Below are 17,336 nucleotides of genomic sequence, written 5' to 3' on the forward strand. Positions count from 1 at the left end.
ACACTTACAAAATATTGTCATAATTTTTTCAAATATTTCTGCCCCAGTCTCTCTGTATTCTCTGTCTGGGAGTCCAAAACTGGCTCTCAGATTATTGAGGTTGTAGTCCCTTTTCTTCTTTTCAATCTTTCTTTTCTCTGTATACTTCAGTGTGGATTATATCTATTAACAGGCATTTCACTGATTCTTTTTTTTTTAATTTTGTCCAATATGTTTTTAATCTCAACTAATGGATTTTTTATTTCAGATACTGCATTTGTTCAATTCCAGAATTTCTTCTTAGTTGCTGTCTGGTTAGTCTGTTTGTTTCAATTGAGAGATTTTTCTCTTGATACTGGGCCTCATTTCCTTGTTTTTCACATGTTTAATAAGTTTCTTGTACACTCACTGGACATTATAGATGATATATTTTAGGGACTCTGGGTATTACAATTTTCTTCTGAAAACTTTTGAATTTTCTTCTAGCATGCAGTTTAAATTACTCACAGATCACATTGTTTTTTTCAGAGGCATGATTTTAGGCTTTGTTAGGGCTACTTCAGTTATTAATGGTTTTGCACATAGTTATAGAGACAGCCCCTTAGTCAACAAGGAGAGCCAGAATATTTTCAAAGTCTAAATTTGTTGAGACTTAACTGTGAATTCACTTCTCTTGGGAGAGACAGCTGCTAAAATCTCTACTAAGCTCTTTCAAGGATTTCTGTTGTTTTCCTCTGGGCTGTTTTTAGCCTTGCTTGGAACAGGGGCAGTTAGAGTGGTGTATATGTGCAGCTTTTGGATTCCCCCTTCTTTGACTCTCCACAGTCACAACCCTAGCCCTAATTTCCAGCTGCTCTGAAAACCAGAAGTCCAACTTCTGATTCCTCCAAAAGGTTTCAATAGCTGCATCTTTCTACTTGAGTTCTTCCTAACTCCTTCTACCTGTTCCACCCCTTCTATTAGAGATGGAGGATGCCCTCAGATTAGATGGGGTGCCTAAAATCTGACACAGTGCCAGTCTAATCCTGTTCTTTCAAGGATCTCGTCGTCTTTAGTTTCTGCCTCTCTTAAGTCTCTTCCACTTCTCTCCCCAGAGTTTATTCTTTTTTTTAGCAGAAGACAGTTCATTATGAGCTAGGCTGCCTAATACCAGAGGCTGAAAATACCCACTTATAGTTTTTCTCAAGTCTTTCTAACCTCATATTTGATAGTAACATTTAAAACCATGGACCCATGAAATTTTTTATCTGTCTTTGAAAGTTTATTTTGTGACTCTTATGAGGCTTATTTTTGAGATCCCCATCCCCCTACTTGCCATCTTGTCATGCCATATGGTCCAGTAATTCCATTGCTGGGTATTTACCCAAAGAAAACAGAAACACTAATTTGAAAAGATACATACACACTTATGTTTACTGCAACATTATTTATAGCAGCCAATATATGGAAGCATAAGAAGTGTCCATGATAGATTGATAGAATAGATAATGTACAAAGATGTGGTGTATGTGTGTGTGTGCATATGTACATATATATGCATATGTGTATATATATATATATATACCCATACATATATGACATATATACATACAAACAATGGAATATTACTCAGCCAATAAAAAGAATGGGATCTTGCCATTTGTTATAACATGGGTGGACTTAGAGGGTACTGTGCTAAGAGAAATAAATCAGAGAAAGACAAATGCCATATGATTTAATTTATATGTAGAATATAAAAAACAAAACAAATAAAAGGAGAAACAGACAAAAACCCTAGACTCTTAAATACAGAAAACAAACTCCTGGTTGCTAGAGGGGAAGGGTGGGGTGGTAGGTGGAATTTAGATGAAGGAGATTAAGGGGTACAAACTTTCAGTTACAAAACAAAAGTCACACAGATAAAAAAGCACAGCATAGGAAATACAGTAAATATTTTACCTTCTGCCAATATTATGTGTAGATATTCACATATATTCATATATATGAATTAACATATATCTTTAATTTCTTCTTTTCTGTACAGTTTTAGGTATCTTTAATATCATGCTACACAAGCAAACAAGATTTAATCTTAGAATTTTTTAATCTTAGAACATTTTTTGCTTTATTTTTAGGCCAGAAAAGGAATTTACTCATAGTTCACTGGAGTTATCATTCTAGGATGGTATATTTAGAATAGAAGTTTCCAGGGTTCCAGGGATATTGTTGTACCCTATCAGCAGTACCTTAATGAGGACAAAAGGTGGAGATGGATTAATAACCTTTCATACCTTAGACTTAAGTACTTAACTATGTGTACACCTGAAAGCATCTCAAAACCAGCAAGCACTTTTATAATCTCTTACCCTTACCCTTTACTAAACTTATAATCTGTCCATTGAGTTAGATTTAGAAATTTACTGAGGGACTCCCAGTATTTGCAATGACAACTCAATAGAAAACTTTTTCTACCATAAGTCTCTTCCACTACCATGTATTATATTTTTCACTGCAGGTCAATATTATCTGAAGTGTACACTGGAAAGAAATGTCACATGACATGTTTCACAAAAAATGGAAGCATAGAACATACAATTCCTGGTAGGCACTCTGAAGTTAAAATAGCATTTTAAAGTCTGAAATATTTTTAAATATAAAAATAAATAATCCAACGCAAGCATGCACACATTTAAATTTGATTCTTGGGCTTTCCAAAATTTGTTTTACCGAGGAATTGTTTTGTTATTACAGTTTTCTCATTTCTACCAGCTGCTATGCAAAATTATTTTGTGTGTCTTTATTAAATTCAGGTTGGGGCTGCCTGGGTGGCTCATACGGTTAAGTATCTGCCTTCGGCTCAGGTTATGATCTCAGGGTCCTGGCATCAAGCCGCTTGTCAGGCTCCCAGCTTAGTGGGGAGTCTGCTTCTTCCTCTCCCTTTGCCTATCCTGCTTGTGCACTTGTTTTCTCTCTCTCTCTCTCTCTCTCTCTCTCTCCCCGCCCCATATGAAGAAATAAAAATCTTTAAAAAAAATAAAATAAAAAATAAATAAATTCATGTTGGCCTCAGTCCATATGTAACCTTATCGGTTGTCTTCTATTTATCCCTTATTGCTCTGTAAGCTAATTAGACACTGACAGGGAACTTTAAAACCTTTTATTTAATAACTAAATAATGGTATTAATCTTTGTTGATCCTATAATGGAGATTGTAAATAACGGAGTTTGTAATTAATGCTTGCTACCTTTCTTTTGATTTATTTGCTTACTCATCTTCATACTTTGAGGATCCCTATACTTAGAAAATTTCATCTTTTTTCCTTTAAGGTGCAGTTTATACTCTCTCTTTTATAAGGTACTACCTTACATCTCCCAAATAATTTGATATTTAATATTTAAAATTTAGCTATTATCAACTAGTGTGTGTGTGTGTGTGTGTGATGTCTGTCTAATTATTTGCTGTAATAATATTCCAAGGAGACAAAAAGAATTTGCCATTTTTCTCCTGTTATAGCACCTGTGGCTTGTGAACCCATATTTCATTACTAAGTTATGGAAAATGAAGTTTTTACTAGCTTAACATCTATAATATGCCTAGCTTATCTGTTATACCTTTGAAAAGGTTTCTCTTAGGCTGTGATTTTGTTCAGCAGCAAATTTTCCCTGATTCATAATTTTTTCTTTCATAGTTTTCTCTTTTCAATTTAGAATTCTGCTTGCTTATATAAAGTGATAACCTGTTGGCCAGAAATTTGTGAAAATGAAACTGATTTTACTATTATTGTATGTTTTAACTTTGATACCTTCATCTTTAAAAGATATATTTAATATTGAATACTTTATGAACTCTTGGGAACTATGGTGAACTCTTATTTTTCTAGCTATCTTGTGAGGATTTCATTCGGTTATGTTTCAGCTGATCTTGAAGAAATGCACCTTCTATTTATTAGGGTTTTGGTCACAGCAAGCTGTCACTGAACACACTTTTCAGTTTCACAGTTTTTTTTTTTTTTTTAAGATTTTATTTATTTATTTGACAGACAAAGATCACAAGTAGGCAGAGAGGCAGGCAGAGAAAGAGAGGGGGAAGCAGGCTCTCTGCTGAGCAGAAAGCCTGATGTGGGGCGGCTTGATCCCAGGACCCTGAGATCATGACCTGAGCTGAAGGCAGAGGCTTTAACCACTGAGCCACCCAGGCGTCCCTCAGATTCACGGGTTTATGAGTTTTTTTCCCGTAGGGAGAAATAAATTTGCATATATTTAAGCCACAAAGACAGTTGTTTGTAAATAGAGTATCTCTCTCTGACTGATTAGACTGTTTTGATTTTTAACTTAAATTTAAATCACAGAGGTCAGGATTAATTTCCACCAGATTTTCCTTCCTTCAAGCTTTGGTCTTCATTTTTGTTTTTAGAGCTGATTCTCAAATATCAATTCTAATTTTATTTTGCCATTATTATTAAAGAAATTAATAACATTTTTTATCTTAGCTGTAACTTATCATTTTTTGAGAATCAGTTTTTAACTGTGCTTTTGAAATAATCAAATACAGATTTCTAAAAAATCTGACAAAATATATCAAGCAGAAATGGACATTTCTACTGATTTTTTGTTTCATTAAGCAAACTACATATTGTGTAACTAAAATGTCACTGTATGTATGTGTCATAATTATATGGTAAGTGGGTATAAGAATATTTATAAAAATTAATTTATAGAATTTCCATTATTTTACAGTGCTTTCAAGTATTAGTGAGGTTTAGATAAAGTTGTAAATTTAAGAATGTGCAATTGGGAAGGCAAATGACATTGAAATAAGTGTTAACAAATTAAAGACCATAAAGCAATCAGATAATTCAAATATTTTTTCCTAAAGGACTATCTAGCTTAAATATGAAAACATGGGATAGAAGAAAAGGTCTTTTAAATACGATAACTTAAACTTTGCTCTTAGCACTATAAAATTCTTCATTACTTGGTTTTTTTTTAATATTCTAACACTATAAATTCAATTGTAATTCAATTGTAGAGTATAACCATAAATTCAGTTGTACTACAGAAATTCTGGTATTGGTTCTCTAATATCCATCCAAGCCTTGTAAAGATTAATCCAGCAACACTGAGTATTTAGATTAATGGTTACTGTTTTAGCAACCTTTCTTCTTTAAATATTTATTACTACATTCGTTTTCACTAAACCAGAAGATAATGCATAAACAACATTTTTATGGATTTTAGAAAACAAGTATAACCAAGCCATCAATATTTTTACTACATGTCAACTAGTCAATACTGGGGAAAATCAAATCAAAATATATTTCTCATATTGTAACTAATTACGCTGATCATTTCAACATATTAAAGATGATGTATATCTGCCAACACACAGTCTTTTATTTTTCATTCAAGATTAGAAATGTAGTGATATTTTTATTTTTGGTAAAAATAAATGTATAACTATTTCATATATATATGACATACATATGTTAGAATGTTTATTAGTACACATGGAAATAATTATTATACTCATTAAACAATGCATTTCAATTTTCTGGACTGTATATGAGCATATAATATTTAAATATTTGGTAAAATCTAGCTTATAAGGATAGCCTATCAAAAAACATATTGTCCTAAATCATCATATTTCATTTTGTAGAAAGGATACCATCCTAAATAGTTCAGTTTTCCTTAGAAAGCTTTTTCATGTTTGTGTAGTTTTAAGGATGCTTCTGATCTGACTCACACAAGCATATTTTCAAATATAGCCTGATTTGAATTAATACAGGGTAATTATATTTTTCTTGAGGATACTGTTAATTTTACATGGGAGGACTCATTAGTGAAAATGAATACGTATGTCATACCATAGAACACCTTCACTATGCAAAGTTGCTAAAACAGTATGGAAAAAAACCTCCTAAGGAAAATTTGATATAGCTTTCCTATGCTTTTCCAGACCTATTTTCAACACTGCTAAAAGGGGGGAAAATTCAAGAAGGCACTGAAGAGACCACCTCACCAGACCCTGATGTTACTTCTCCTCTGGATGTACATGCTGCAGCTCCATAGGAGCCAGGTTGGAAAAGTTTCTAGGAAAACAACATATTCCTTAATTACATATATTTTTAAGTAGAAAGATTTTTTTTCTATGGCACTTTGTCTTTTTAGACCCCAGAGTTAAGTACATGAAAAAGTGTATACTTTTAGTTTGAACTTAACATTTATCTCTTGTTATTTGGGGGAAAAGAAATCTGTAACAAACATCTGGCTTCTCAAAAATATTTTTGAAATTTGATTGTTTTAAAGCATGCAAAATTCACTAATTAAAAACATCATGGTACTATTTTGTACATACTATAAAAATATCAAGCTTAATCCATTATACTAGAGTTTGAAGTTAAATGATTATAAAGATGTGTGTCAACTTTTTCAAGCCCTTCTGTATATACTACATAAATGGAAGTAGGTAGTCTCATATGCTCTTTTTTCTATACCTCAAACTCTATGTTTGTTACTGCTCTTGATTCTAAGTGAAAGTTTAAAGGTAATTAAATATCCATATAATGTTGTTAATTCTTCATACCTGAGAGGATTCTGGAGAGACAGGTCAGTGATTTGGCAAAACAACCTTAAAAGGGAAATTTTTAAAGACTACCTCAAAATCTAGATTTTAGATTTTTCATATTTTGAAATATAATGAATCTTCACTCAGATTATTGAAATGCATTGCCATAAAGAAGGATGATAGTAATTCCATGAATAGAGGTTGCACATTATAATTGTAACTGATGTATTTTTTTTTAAACATAGTCAATTGCTTCTTGGCCTTTTGGCTAAATCAAATATAGTCTCTGTTCTTATCAGCTTAATATCTGATAGGTCCTTTATCTAATGATAATATGTAAATGGATTTTTGGAGCTGGGTGGTGGAATAGTAGCTTGCTCCATCCACTCCCACCCATCAACCTGGTGAGTCTCTCCAGGAATGATGCTTTTAAAAGACATAATCACTTAGCAATAATCAAAAGATGTGTAAATGAAGAATGAAAAACATAATTTAACTGTGGGAACATAATAAATGAAGTTAATTATTAAATAAAAGATATAAGAAAAGCAATAGTTACCACTGACAGTTTAATTCTGAAATGATAAGGCACAAAAAGTAGGAATTGTATTTGCATGCATATCAGAACTAATGTTATAATGATATATATTCACAGGTCTGCTTAATTCAAGTGTGACACTTCAAAAGTTTAAGACATCTTTCTAATTGTTTATAGTTCTCTCACCACCTTTTTCATAGGAAAATCTATATTCAGTTTATAGCCTTTATCACATTTGCCTTGTATTACAATTATTATTTCAGGAAGAGTGTTTTGTTGCTCTTATTCTTCTTTCCATATTATTCAGTTGTAAACTCCTTGATAGAATTGATGGTATCTCAATGTATCATTGTTTCTGTCTCCTATATAGTTTGATAAATTAATTTTAAAATATTAATTACATAGGAAATCTGTTGATAGAACTAAAGGTATAAAGTTGGACATTAAAAAAAAATACTTTGTGGGACATCTAGATGGATCAGTTGGTTAAGTTGTCTGACTTGATTTGGCTCAGGTCATGACCTCAAGGGTTGTGAGATTAAGCTCCAGATCAGGCTCCACATTGGGCTAAACATGGAGCCTGCTTAAGATTTTCTCTCTCCCCCTCTTCTCTTTCCTCCTTTCCTCACTAAAACAACAAAACAAAACAAAACAAAACAAAAACTTGGCCAAAAATATGCTTTATAGATGAAATAGGCTAGTGGTTCCTAACACTTTGTATTTATTAATTTCAGAAGCATTTATAAATCCATCTGCCTTGAAACATGTGTGGCTACTGTCTTTTCTTAATAGCCTAACACATTGCTAATTTGGACAGACTAGAACGGTGGTCCAAATCCTATTTTTTAAAAAATTGTTACTTTTTCATGTTGCACTGAGTAAACACTCAGTGAGATTAGTCACCAGTCTAAATAAAATAAGCAATAATAAACATAACCCTAAAGTAAGGAATAACATGGGGTTCTTTATATTTTATAAATGAGAGCATTGTTGACAAATTTAGCTACTCTAAATTCTATACAGTATGGATCAGCAAAATTGAAGATAGGCAAACTCTCAAAACTGAAGAGAGGCAACAATTGTTAAGATAAAAATGGACCAAGATCAAAGTTTTTTCACAGAATGAGATAGGAAAAAAACAATGTCATTAATCCTATTAATGAATAATTTTAATTAAAGTGGTAAACATATTTTTTTCAGTCAGGAAGAAAGCATCAGAAATAGATCAGATTTAGGAGTTCACAGTGACAGGTGAAGTTGAGCAATAGTTCTATAAATAACTGCTCCCAGTAAATGAAGCAAATCTCTGAAGAAATGGTGGGAAAGCAGTATAGTCTTTTAAAAAGGGTCTAGGGAGTAAGAGATAGTTTAGTTCAAACCTCTCATTTGTCTCATAGTAGATCTTTATGTGAATATACATATATGTGTGCCTGTAGATATAGATACAAATGTGTATTAATGCATACACACATCATATTAAAAATTGTAGAGGAAAGATGGACTAGCAGCCTATATTTTCCTGAGGAATAAACTGTAAAAATTAATATTAAATGAAAATAAAAGCGATAACAAAAGTCAAGATTTTGTAAATTATCATTGAAATATAAGAAAGGTAAATTATACAATTAATGATACATATTCTCTAGTATTAATAGTGTTAAACTAATGCATCATCAATTGTATTATATAGAACAGCATATAAATATGCTGCCTTATGTTCATCCTTCTTCAGGTACTACACATTTCTCTAAAAAAATTTCCTTGAAAAATTATCTGTATCTTGTCTTCATTACTTCTCCATGCAAGAACTGTCTGTATTCCCCATCTTTACTCACAGAACAATTCCACTTTTGTCCAACTGTTCTGCCAAAACAGCCCAACCCAAGATCATATGGTCACATTGTCAAATTTAGAAGTCAGTTTTCAACCTTCCTCTTATTTGAGTTATCAACAGCATTAATCATATATAATAGCCACCTCTTTTTTGAAACAATTATATCAGTTGGTTTCCGTAAAATCACTCAGTTTTGGTTCTTTTCTTAACCTTTTTTGTTTTCTTGGTTGATTTCTCCTCCAAGGATCAGTAATTTGATTTTTATATTGCCATTTACTCTCTATATGGTTTTATTCAACCTCAGTATTTTATATTAACTGAATCCTGAATATAAATTCCAGCCTAGATTTCTGCTGTGAACTCAGACTTGTACATCCAGAATTCTACCTGCTCAACTTGGATGTCTTTCGGGCATCTTATATAACATATCCAAATCTGAATCTCTTTATTAACCCACCTCAACCTGTTCCTTCTACAGTAATCACTTTTCACAAAAGTGAGATCCCAGTATTCTAGTAACTCTAGACAAAAACTTGGAGTTTTTTTTTTTTCCTTCACTCTTTCCTCAAACTTTATAATGGGTTCAACAGCAAATTTCTGTGACTTTCCTTTAAAAATATATACAGAATTTTTTTCTTTTAAAATAAACTTTTGGGGGCACCTGAGTGACTCAGTGGGTTAACCTTCTGCCTTCAGCTCAGGTCATGATCCCAGAGTCCTGGGATAGAGCCCCACGTCAGGCTCTTTGCTCAGTGAGCCTGCTTTCCCTCTCTCTCTCTGCCTGCCTCTCTGCCTACTTGTGATCTCTCTCTGTCAAATAAATAAATAAAAATTAAAAAAAATTTAAAAAATTAAATAAACTTTTTATTTATTTAAGATTTTGTTTAAATTCTAGTTAACATACAGTGTAATACCAGTTTCAGGTGTATAATATAGTGATTCATCACTTCCTTATAGTACCCAGGACTCATCATAACAAGTACACTTCTTTATCCGCATCACCTATTTAACCCATCCCCCAACCTACCTCCCTTCTGGTAACCATCAATTTGTTTTCTGCCATTAAGAATCTGTTGCTTTGTTTCCTTTTAAAACCATTACTGTAACCACTCTAGTCTATGATACCATCATCATTCCCTTGGATTAATAGAATAGCCCTAAATAGATTCTGTGATTCCATATTTACCATCTGCCCCAAGAGTACAGATTGGTGTTGTCCAGTAGGGAACCCCAGAGCTGATAGATTCCCTGAAATGAAATAGTCTTCACTTACCCTGTATTTTCTGAATTGCATATCTGGACAAATTAAACAAGTAGCTAACTCATATATGACCAAGGCTAATGAAAATTGTATAACCCAGATTCTGGAGTTAGGATAGGTTACCAACTTACTCTAATAAGAAGCATATGTTCTCTAAACTTATTTTCTATTTCGTATCAGGGTAAGTATTTAAATTCAGGATTTTCTGCATTTTTCCATAGCCTGTATTTTTTTTTCACCATCCCTTGTAACTTAGGTTTTCCATGATTTGTTGTATGCCAACCAGATGTATTTTAAATGAGAAATTTCATTTGGAAACTCAATTTAGTATTTATATCATTGAAAAATAAAGTACAAGATTTAAATTTCAAATGTTTTAATCACTACGTGTTGAAAAGTTGATTTATAAATCATTTAATTTTATGTTATTGAACATTACAAGTGAATTATCAAAGCTATAGACACCTCTAATTTAAAGACTCATGTTATCATCTCTCCTTTCTTTCCCTACAGAAACAATTTTTAAATTGTCTTATTTTTATTTACATATTTACAACTTTATTTTATAATGCAGTATTTCATAAAGTGTCTCTATTAATTTACATTTTACCAGCAATGGATCTGAGTTCCTGTTCATATTTTTATACACAAATTTATATTTTCATATCACATATGATAATAATTAATTTTAGAGTATTTAACTTTTACCAGGCCAGTGGATATAAAAAATTAATTTCAGGTTGTTTTTAACTTGCATTTCCTGTTCATTTGCGAGAGTGAGCTTCTTTTTATATTTATTAGCCATTCCTTTTTCCTTTCTTGTTCAAGTATTTTGCTCCTTTTTTCATTTTGTTTTCTTTTTCTTGTTGATTTTTGAGAGTTCATTATATATGTTCTGAATATGTATTCCACACATATTTATTACTTGCATATGTTGCAGTATTTGAAGTTTATAATTTGTCTTGCCACTTTGTGGTATCTTCAAAATACAGAAGCCTTATATTTAAATGTAATCATATATGTATTTTTCCACTTTTGTATTTGTATTTTTTTTTTATTTTATTTATTTATTTGAGAGAGAGAGAGAGGACATGAGCTGGAGGGAGGAGCAGAGGAAGAGAGAAACAGAGAGAGAGAGAGAGAGAAGGAGACTCCCCACTGAGCAAGAAGCTGGATGGGGAGCTCCATCCTGGGACCTGGAGATCATGGCCTGAGCTCAAGCAGCTGAACCACCCTGGCACCCCTGTATTTATATTTCTTACAGAAATTATACATGTTAGCAACAAAATACTCAAATAATAGCAAAGTCCAGGAAGTAAAATGTGAAGTGTTTAGCTCCTACTTACTCTCTTAAAGGAAGTTTACTACTTCCTTAGAGTTACCTACTAATTAAAACTTGGTATTGTTGACACAAAATGAACAAAGCTTTCAGAAATAAAAGAATGAGAGAGAGAGAGAGAGAGATTTATTCCAGCCCAAGTTAGGACAGCTGCCCATGATACACAGTTTTCACAAATAAGAGAGTGCTCCAGTAAGGGAACATTTTGTGAAAGGCCATATACATTTTTCATATAAAAATTTACAAATTATTAGACAATAAACCTTTCAGAAAGTTGAGACCTTATCTTAAGTTTCTAAGTATATGAAGGGCTCTATGACTTTAATCTTATGGGAGCCAGGAAAGTTATACTTTTTCTTATCTTTTCTGTTCAGAATGCTCCTTTTGATTACTTTCTTTAAGCAGATTTACAGTGTCTACTTGGGGGCAGAAATAGAGCCCATGGTTTGAGGTTTCATGCAGTCATTTTGACCTTGCTAAATTTTAAAGTATAGCTTCCCTGGGAACCCAGGAGCAGGCCCACAATTAAAAAGTTGAAAATTTCCCTTATTAATATCTATCTTTCCAGGTCATTACAAAATAAAAATGTTCTAGTTCTATAAATTTTATGAAGATTTCTTTGATCTCACTTGATAATACATCATAGACAACCTTGTATATTAACATGTGCTGACCTATCTCATACTTGCCATTTCCTCTTTCTCTATACCCCACCCCATATCCAAATCATTAGCAAGTCTTATCAGATCAGCCTTAAAATATATCTAGTATCATTACATTTACTGCTGCTATTTTAGTCTAGACACTATCTCCTCTCACTTGAACTATTTTAATAGCATATTAACTGATGTCCCTCCCTCGCTTGCCTTCTGCAGCCTATTATCCAGATAGCAACAAGAATGACCCACTTAATATATAAGCCAGATCTCATCATTCCATGTGACAAAAACCTTCCAGTCATCTGAAATCTTATTAAGAGCAAAAGTCAAAATCCTCACTATAGCCTGCTTGAGTCTTAGTGATCTTTCTTCTCAGCTATCTCTTTGAACTCATTTCTTACCTCTTACCTTACACACTGAGTTCTAGTCACCACTGGCCCCTTGCTGTTTCTCAAATAAGTTATACTTGTTCCCAACTTGTGGCCTTTGATCTATTTCCTCTTCCTTTAATGCTCTTCCCCCATTTTTCTTCTAGTCTTGCCCCCTCAGTTAAGTTTCAAATATCACTTGATTATCTCTATAAAAGAACACCTGTCTTGTTCACTCACAGCTTCCTTACCTTACTTCACCTTATTTTTCTCTGAAGCACTTTTAACCAGTGATATTTCATGTTTCTTCTTAATTTTCTTTAAAACAAGCTATCACCTAATAAATATTCTGTGAAAGCCGAAGGTTTGTCTCACATTTTCACTGGTGTGTGTCCTAAATAGAATACTATCTGTCACATAGCAGGTTCTTAATAGATATTTAATGAATGAATTATTGAATGATTTGAATGATTAATGAGCTATATTAACAACTCTATGTAAAGTATAGATCAACCATAATTTACCCATTGACCTGTTGTAGATATTTCATTAGTCTCTAATTTTTCACTAATAGCAGTAGTCTTCAGTGAACATTCTTGTATTTCTATAGCATATTTCTAAAGCTAGACATACTATATAGAAGGGTATAAAATTTAAATTTGATATGTGCTGACAAGGTGACCTTCAAAAAGATGGATTATATGTATCTTTACAATACTGTTTTTATCCATGGACCTGCTGTATCTGTTACATTTATTTAGGTTTCCTTGTATTTATTGAATTTCATTCATACATGTGAAAAGACTTGCTATTTATTCATAGTCTTCATGGTTTTTCAGTGTCCATACAGGAAGTATTTAAGGTATTTAGTACTGCATATTTTCCAAGGAGGCAGAAGAAAAGCAGTTTTTGTATGTGAAGAATTTCCACTTAAGTCTTGGAAGTTAGGATTGGTTCTGTTTAATACTTGTTATCAGTATTCCCAGCCCACCCCCTTTTTTTTAACTTATTTTTGGTAAACTTTAAGATTAATGGCAAAAGGAATATGTGTCCTAAAAAAAAGATATTATGATGTGCATTTATAGAAGCAGGCAGAACTTTTAAGAAATAGGGGTCAAGTTTTGTTGTTTTTATTGAATTATCTTTATTTTAACCATTGCAGACAGAATTCAATGATTTAAGAGGATATATAATGAACAACACTCATCTTATTATCCATATTAGTAAATCTAGCATTTTCCACCTTCTTACACATTATGCTAATGACTTTTCAGATGGATACACTTCAATTAAAATATAGGAGTCACTAGAAAAGTATTACAAGTAAGAGCAGATACAAACTGTGCTTGTGTGATATGAAAAATGCTTTGAAGAAATCAGCTGAAGAATAATTTGCTGATAGCTCTAAGGGGTAAAAATGTTTAAAACACATGCTTTTCTCATAGTTACATGAATCAGTATTCAGTAGGAAATGCGGTAAACATGCCCTCTACATTTCTGAGTAAATGTTTTAGCAGATTAGTGTCAAAGGTTGCTAAATGGGAAAATGTTCCATAAAAAGAACATGAAAATAAATTTTAGAGCATTATTCAATACATATACATTTCTTTACAAGTGTCTTCATAAACCTTCTAAAGAAATAACAATTCATACACACAGAAATGGCTTAGAGATTGGTAATTAGAAGTAAAATTTCTCTCCTCGAAGGTTATTAAGAAACTGCTAATAAGAGGTTATGTAGGTGACAGTAACTAATCCTGATGAGTGAATCAGAAAGTTTAAGCATATCCAGATAGCTATGACCCATTGAACTGACTAGATAGCTTCTAACCCAGCATGACTAAAATGAATACAAATAATGTACTTAGCCCAGAGCTGGAAAATGACTCTCAGGTTTTTGAGGTTCTGGGAAGAAATCTGATGGACGCTGTTGCCTTTTTTTTTAAATTCCTTCTAGCTAAGTGCTATGACTTTGGAATGAAAAAAAAAATATGTTAAGTAAACAGCAGGTTACAAAGATTAGGATTCTATACAGAGGGGTTCTTGGCAAGCTAGACTAACATTTTGCAAAGATTTGAATGAATTAATGTGGCAGGAGAATTTTTCCCTGTGATCAAGAAGACATTAAAATAAAATTTAATACAAAGGAAGAAAAAGTTGTCCAGATAATTCCACTTACCCAGTATAAGAGAGAAAATAAAAGCTGTAGAAAATTTGAATCGCAGTGATGAGAAAAGTAAAAACAATGAAAAAAAATTCTTACAGACTTAATGGTTAGTGTGCTGAACAGAGCAGGAATAATGTGCAGAGTGATTTGGAAAATAACAAGGAGTCATTAAAAGGATTTTGGATAACAGCAATATAATGGCATCGGGGGATCAAAACTTAAAACCCAAAAGGGAGAGAAATCTGTGAAGTTGTAGAGTATTTGGAGAATATAAAAAGGAGAAAAAATAAATGTTGGCAATGTTGAATGACTAAGGACATTACCATAGTATACACAGAGGTTCTCAATTTAATTTTGAAAATTTGAACCAAATAAAAATACAAATGGGGCCTATGACTTCTGGATCTTTTCCTATATGCAGAATTATGTTTTACTTAATTTTAATGAAACTCCTATTTCACAATGTAAAGAATCTGTCATTGGGAATGCATCATGGACTTGAGAACCTTGTAACTACAAAGAATAATAGAAGTTTTTAATTTTTTTAAAGATTTTATTTATTTGACAGAGACACAGCTAGAGAGGGAACACAAACAAGTAGGGGGGAGGGAGAGTGAGATAAGCAGGTCTCCCACTGAGCAGGCAGCCCCATGTGGGGCTCCATCCCAGGACCCTGGGATTGTGACCCAAGCTGAAGGTAGCCACCCAATGACTGAGCCACCCAGGTGCTCCAGAGGTTATTAAATTTTAATCCCTTGTTAAATTCCTGTCAACATAACAGTAAAAAGTGTTGCAAAAATAATAGAATCTTTGGCAATAAATAACTAAGTTACATTGGCATTTTCACTAGTTAAATAAAACAAAGAGGTTGGAAAAAGTAACAATTTATTTCCATTAATTTTTACTTGAAGAAAACTTTAGTGATGCACATGCATGGGATCCCCCCAAAAACTGTGCTACTGTATCACAAAGAAGTAGAGAAAACATAATAAATCTATGCCTCATAGCAACTAGTTTAAGACAGTTTGAAATCTCAGCAGTGGGGCTTTATAACTCTTGTATTCTATTGTTCTCCAGTAATGTGACTCATCTACTCACTAAGTATTAGATTTTTCCATTCTCTACTATTATGCTTCCTTTAAGATTCTGATTTTTTTTTTTAAGTTTGGCTATTTGTTAGCACGGACTTTAGAATATATGACTCAACTTCTATAAAACTTTATCTCCTTATATGTAAAATGTAGGTAACAATATTACCCACCTCGTAAGATCCTTGTGAGGATTAAAGATGATAATGCATGTAAAGTCTTAACACAATGGTTGTGCTCATTCAGTAAATACTAGTAATAATATTGATCAATACTTTAATAATATTGGTAATGATATTTATCGAGTGATTTAGATTTTCTTATACTAGCATTTTGCATGGCATTCTTACTATATATTTTTTAGAGGGAGAGATGGATGATAATGGAGCATTAAGTGAAATATACATTGTTATTTCTCTTTTTAAAATTCATATTCTTCATTTTCATATTGGTGAGTCTCCTCCAATAATTGTTTTATACTTTTAAAGGGTCATTCTTGTTCCACTATGATTACTAAGTAGATCATGAAGGAGCAAATATGAAAGTAAGGAAACTAGTTGGATGACAATTGCAAAGGCACCAGTAAGAGATGAGGATGGTTTGAACTAAGCTGTTGGTAACACAGATGGAGAAAAATTGCTATATGTGGAATATGTTTGGAAAGTAAAGCTAATGTGACTAGTTGTCAAATTGTGTGTCAGATATGACATCCCTGTCTTTTCTGTGGTACTTATAGAAACCAGTAATTTCGACCTTTCATCTCAAGATTGTTCAACTAGACTGTGTTAAATAATACAGACATGATGTACAACAGAGAAAGGGATAAATATTATTATTAAACATATTTATCAATAAATGTTATTTAATTAATAAAGATAAAATTAATACATTGTAATATATTACATTAATGTATTACATCCATTTTGAGTGTACAACTCAGTGACTTTGGTATACTCACAGAGCTGTGCAACCATCACCCAAAGATTGGAATGCATTCATCATCCCAGAGGAAGCCCTCTACTCAACAGTAATTCCTTCTCATGCCCTCATGCCCTTCTCAGCTCATCTCACTCCAACCTCCATCACTAGGCAAACTTAATCTAGTTTCTTTTTCTAGAGATCTGCCTATTCTGAACAGTTCATATAAGTGGAATCATACAATATATGTGATTTTTGTGACTGGTTTGTTTTTCTTAGCATAATGTTTTGAAGATTCATCCATGTTATAGCATGTTTTTTTAAAATTCATTTAGCATTTATTTATTCCTTTTTATTGTCAGATACTATTCAGTTATACAGATATATCACATTTTATTATTCATTCTCCTGTTGGTAGGTAATTTGTTTCCTCCACTTTGGGCTTGTATGATAATGCTGTGAACATTCATTTGTAAGTTTTTGTGTGGAAGTATGTTTTTATTTCTCTTAGGTATATATCTAGGAATGGACTTGCTGGGTCACAAGATAACTCTGTTTAACATTTGAAAAACTGCCAAACTCTTTTCTCAGGTGTCCGTGCCACTCTATATTCCCACCAGCAATATATGAGCCTTTCA

At 32.5% G+C, this 17,336-nt stretch overlaps 1 protein-coding gene and 1 non-coding gene across 6 annotated transcripts in view; both read left to right on the forward strand.

Annotated features, from left to right (window-relative positions):
• EPHA6 (EPH receptor A6) overlaps nt 1-17,336 on the forward strand; it is an 835,383-nt gene that overhangs the window by 124,661 nt on the left and 693,386 nt on the right. Inside the window, exon 3 of one of the 5 annotated variants that reach the window (XM_032882243.1) lies at nt 5,918-6,037. The exons of the other annotated variants lie outside the window; for them this stretch is intronic. Coding sequence (XP_032738134.1) covers nt 5,990-6,037 — 48 coding nt within the window. The 5' untranslated portion in view covers nt 5,918-5,989. The remainder of the gene's footprint in view (nt 1-5,917; nt 6,038-17,336) is intronic. 5 annotated transcript variants of the gene reach the window in all.
• Nucleotides 6,775-6,960, forward strand: LOC116882083. The gene has a single exon (XR_004385547.1). It is a non-coding gene; the product is annotated as a U2 spliceosomal RNA (small nuclear RNA).

The sequence above is a fragment of the Lontra canadensis genome, unplaced genomic scaffold (assembly GCF_010015895.1).
Source record: "Lontra canadensis isolate GAN:19392208 unplaced genomic scaffold, GSC_riverotter_1.0 scaffold80, whole genome shotgun sequence".
Taxonomy (NCBI): Eukaryota; Metazoa; Chordata; class Mammalia; order Carnivora; family Mustelidae; genus Lontra; species Lontra canadensis.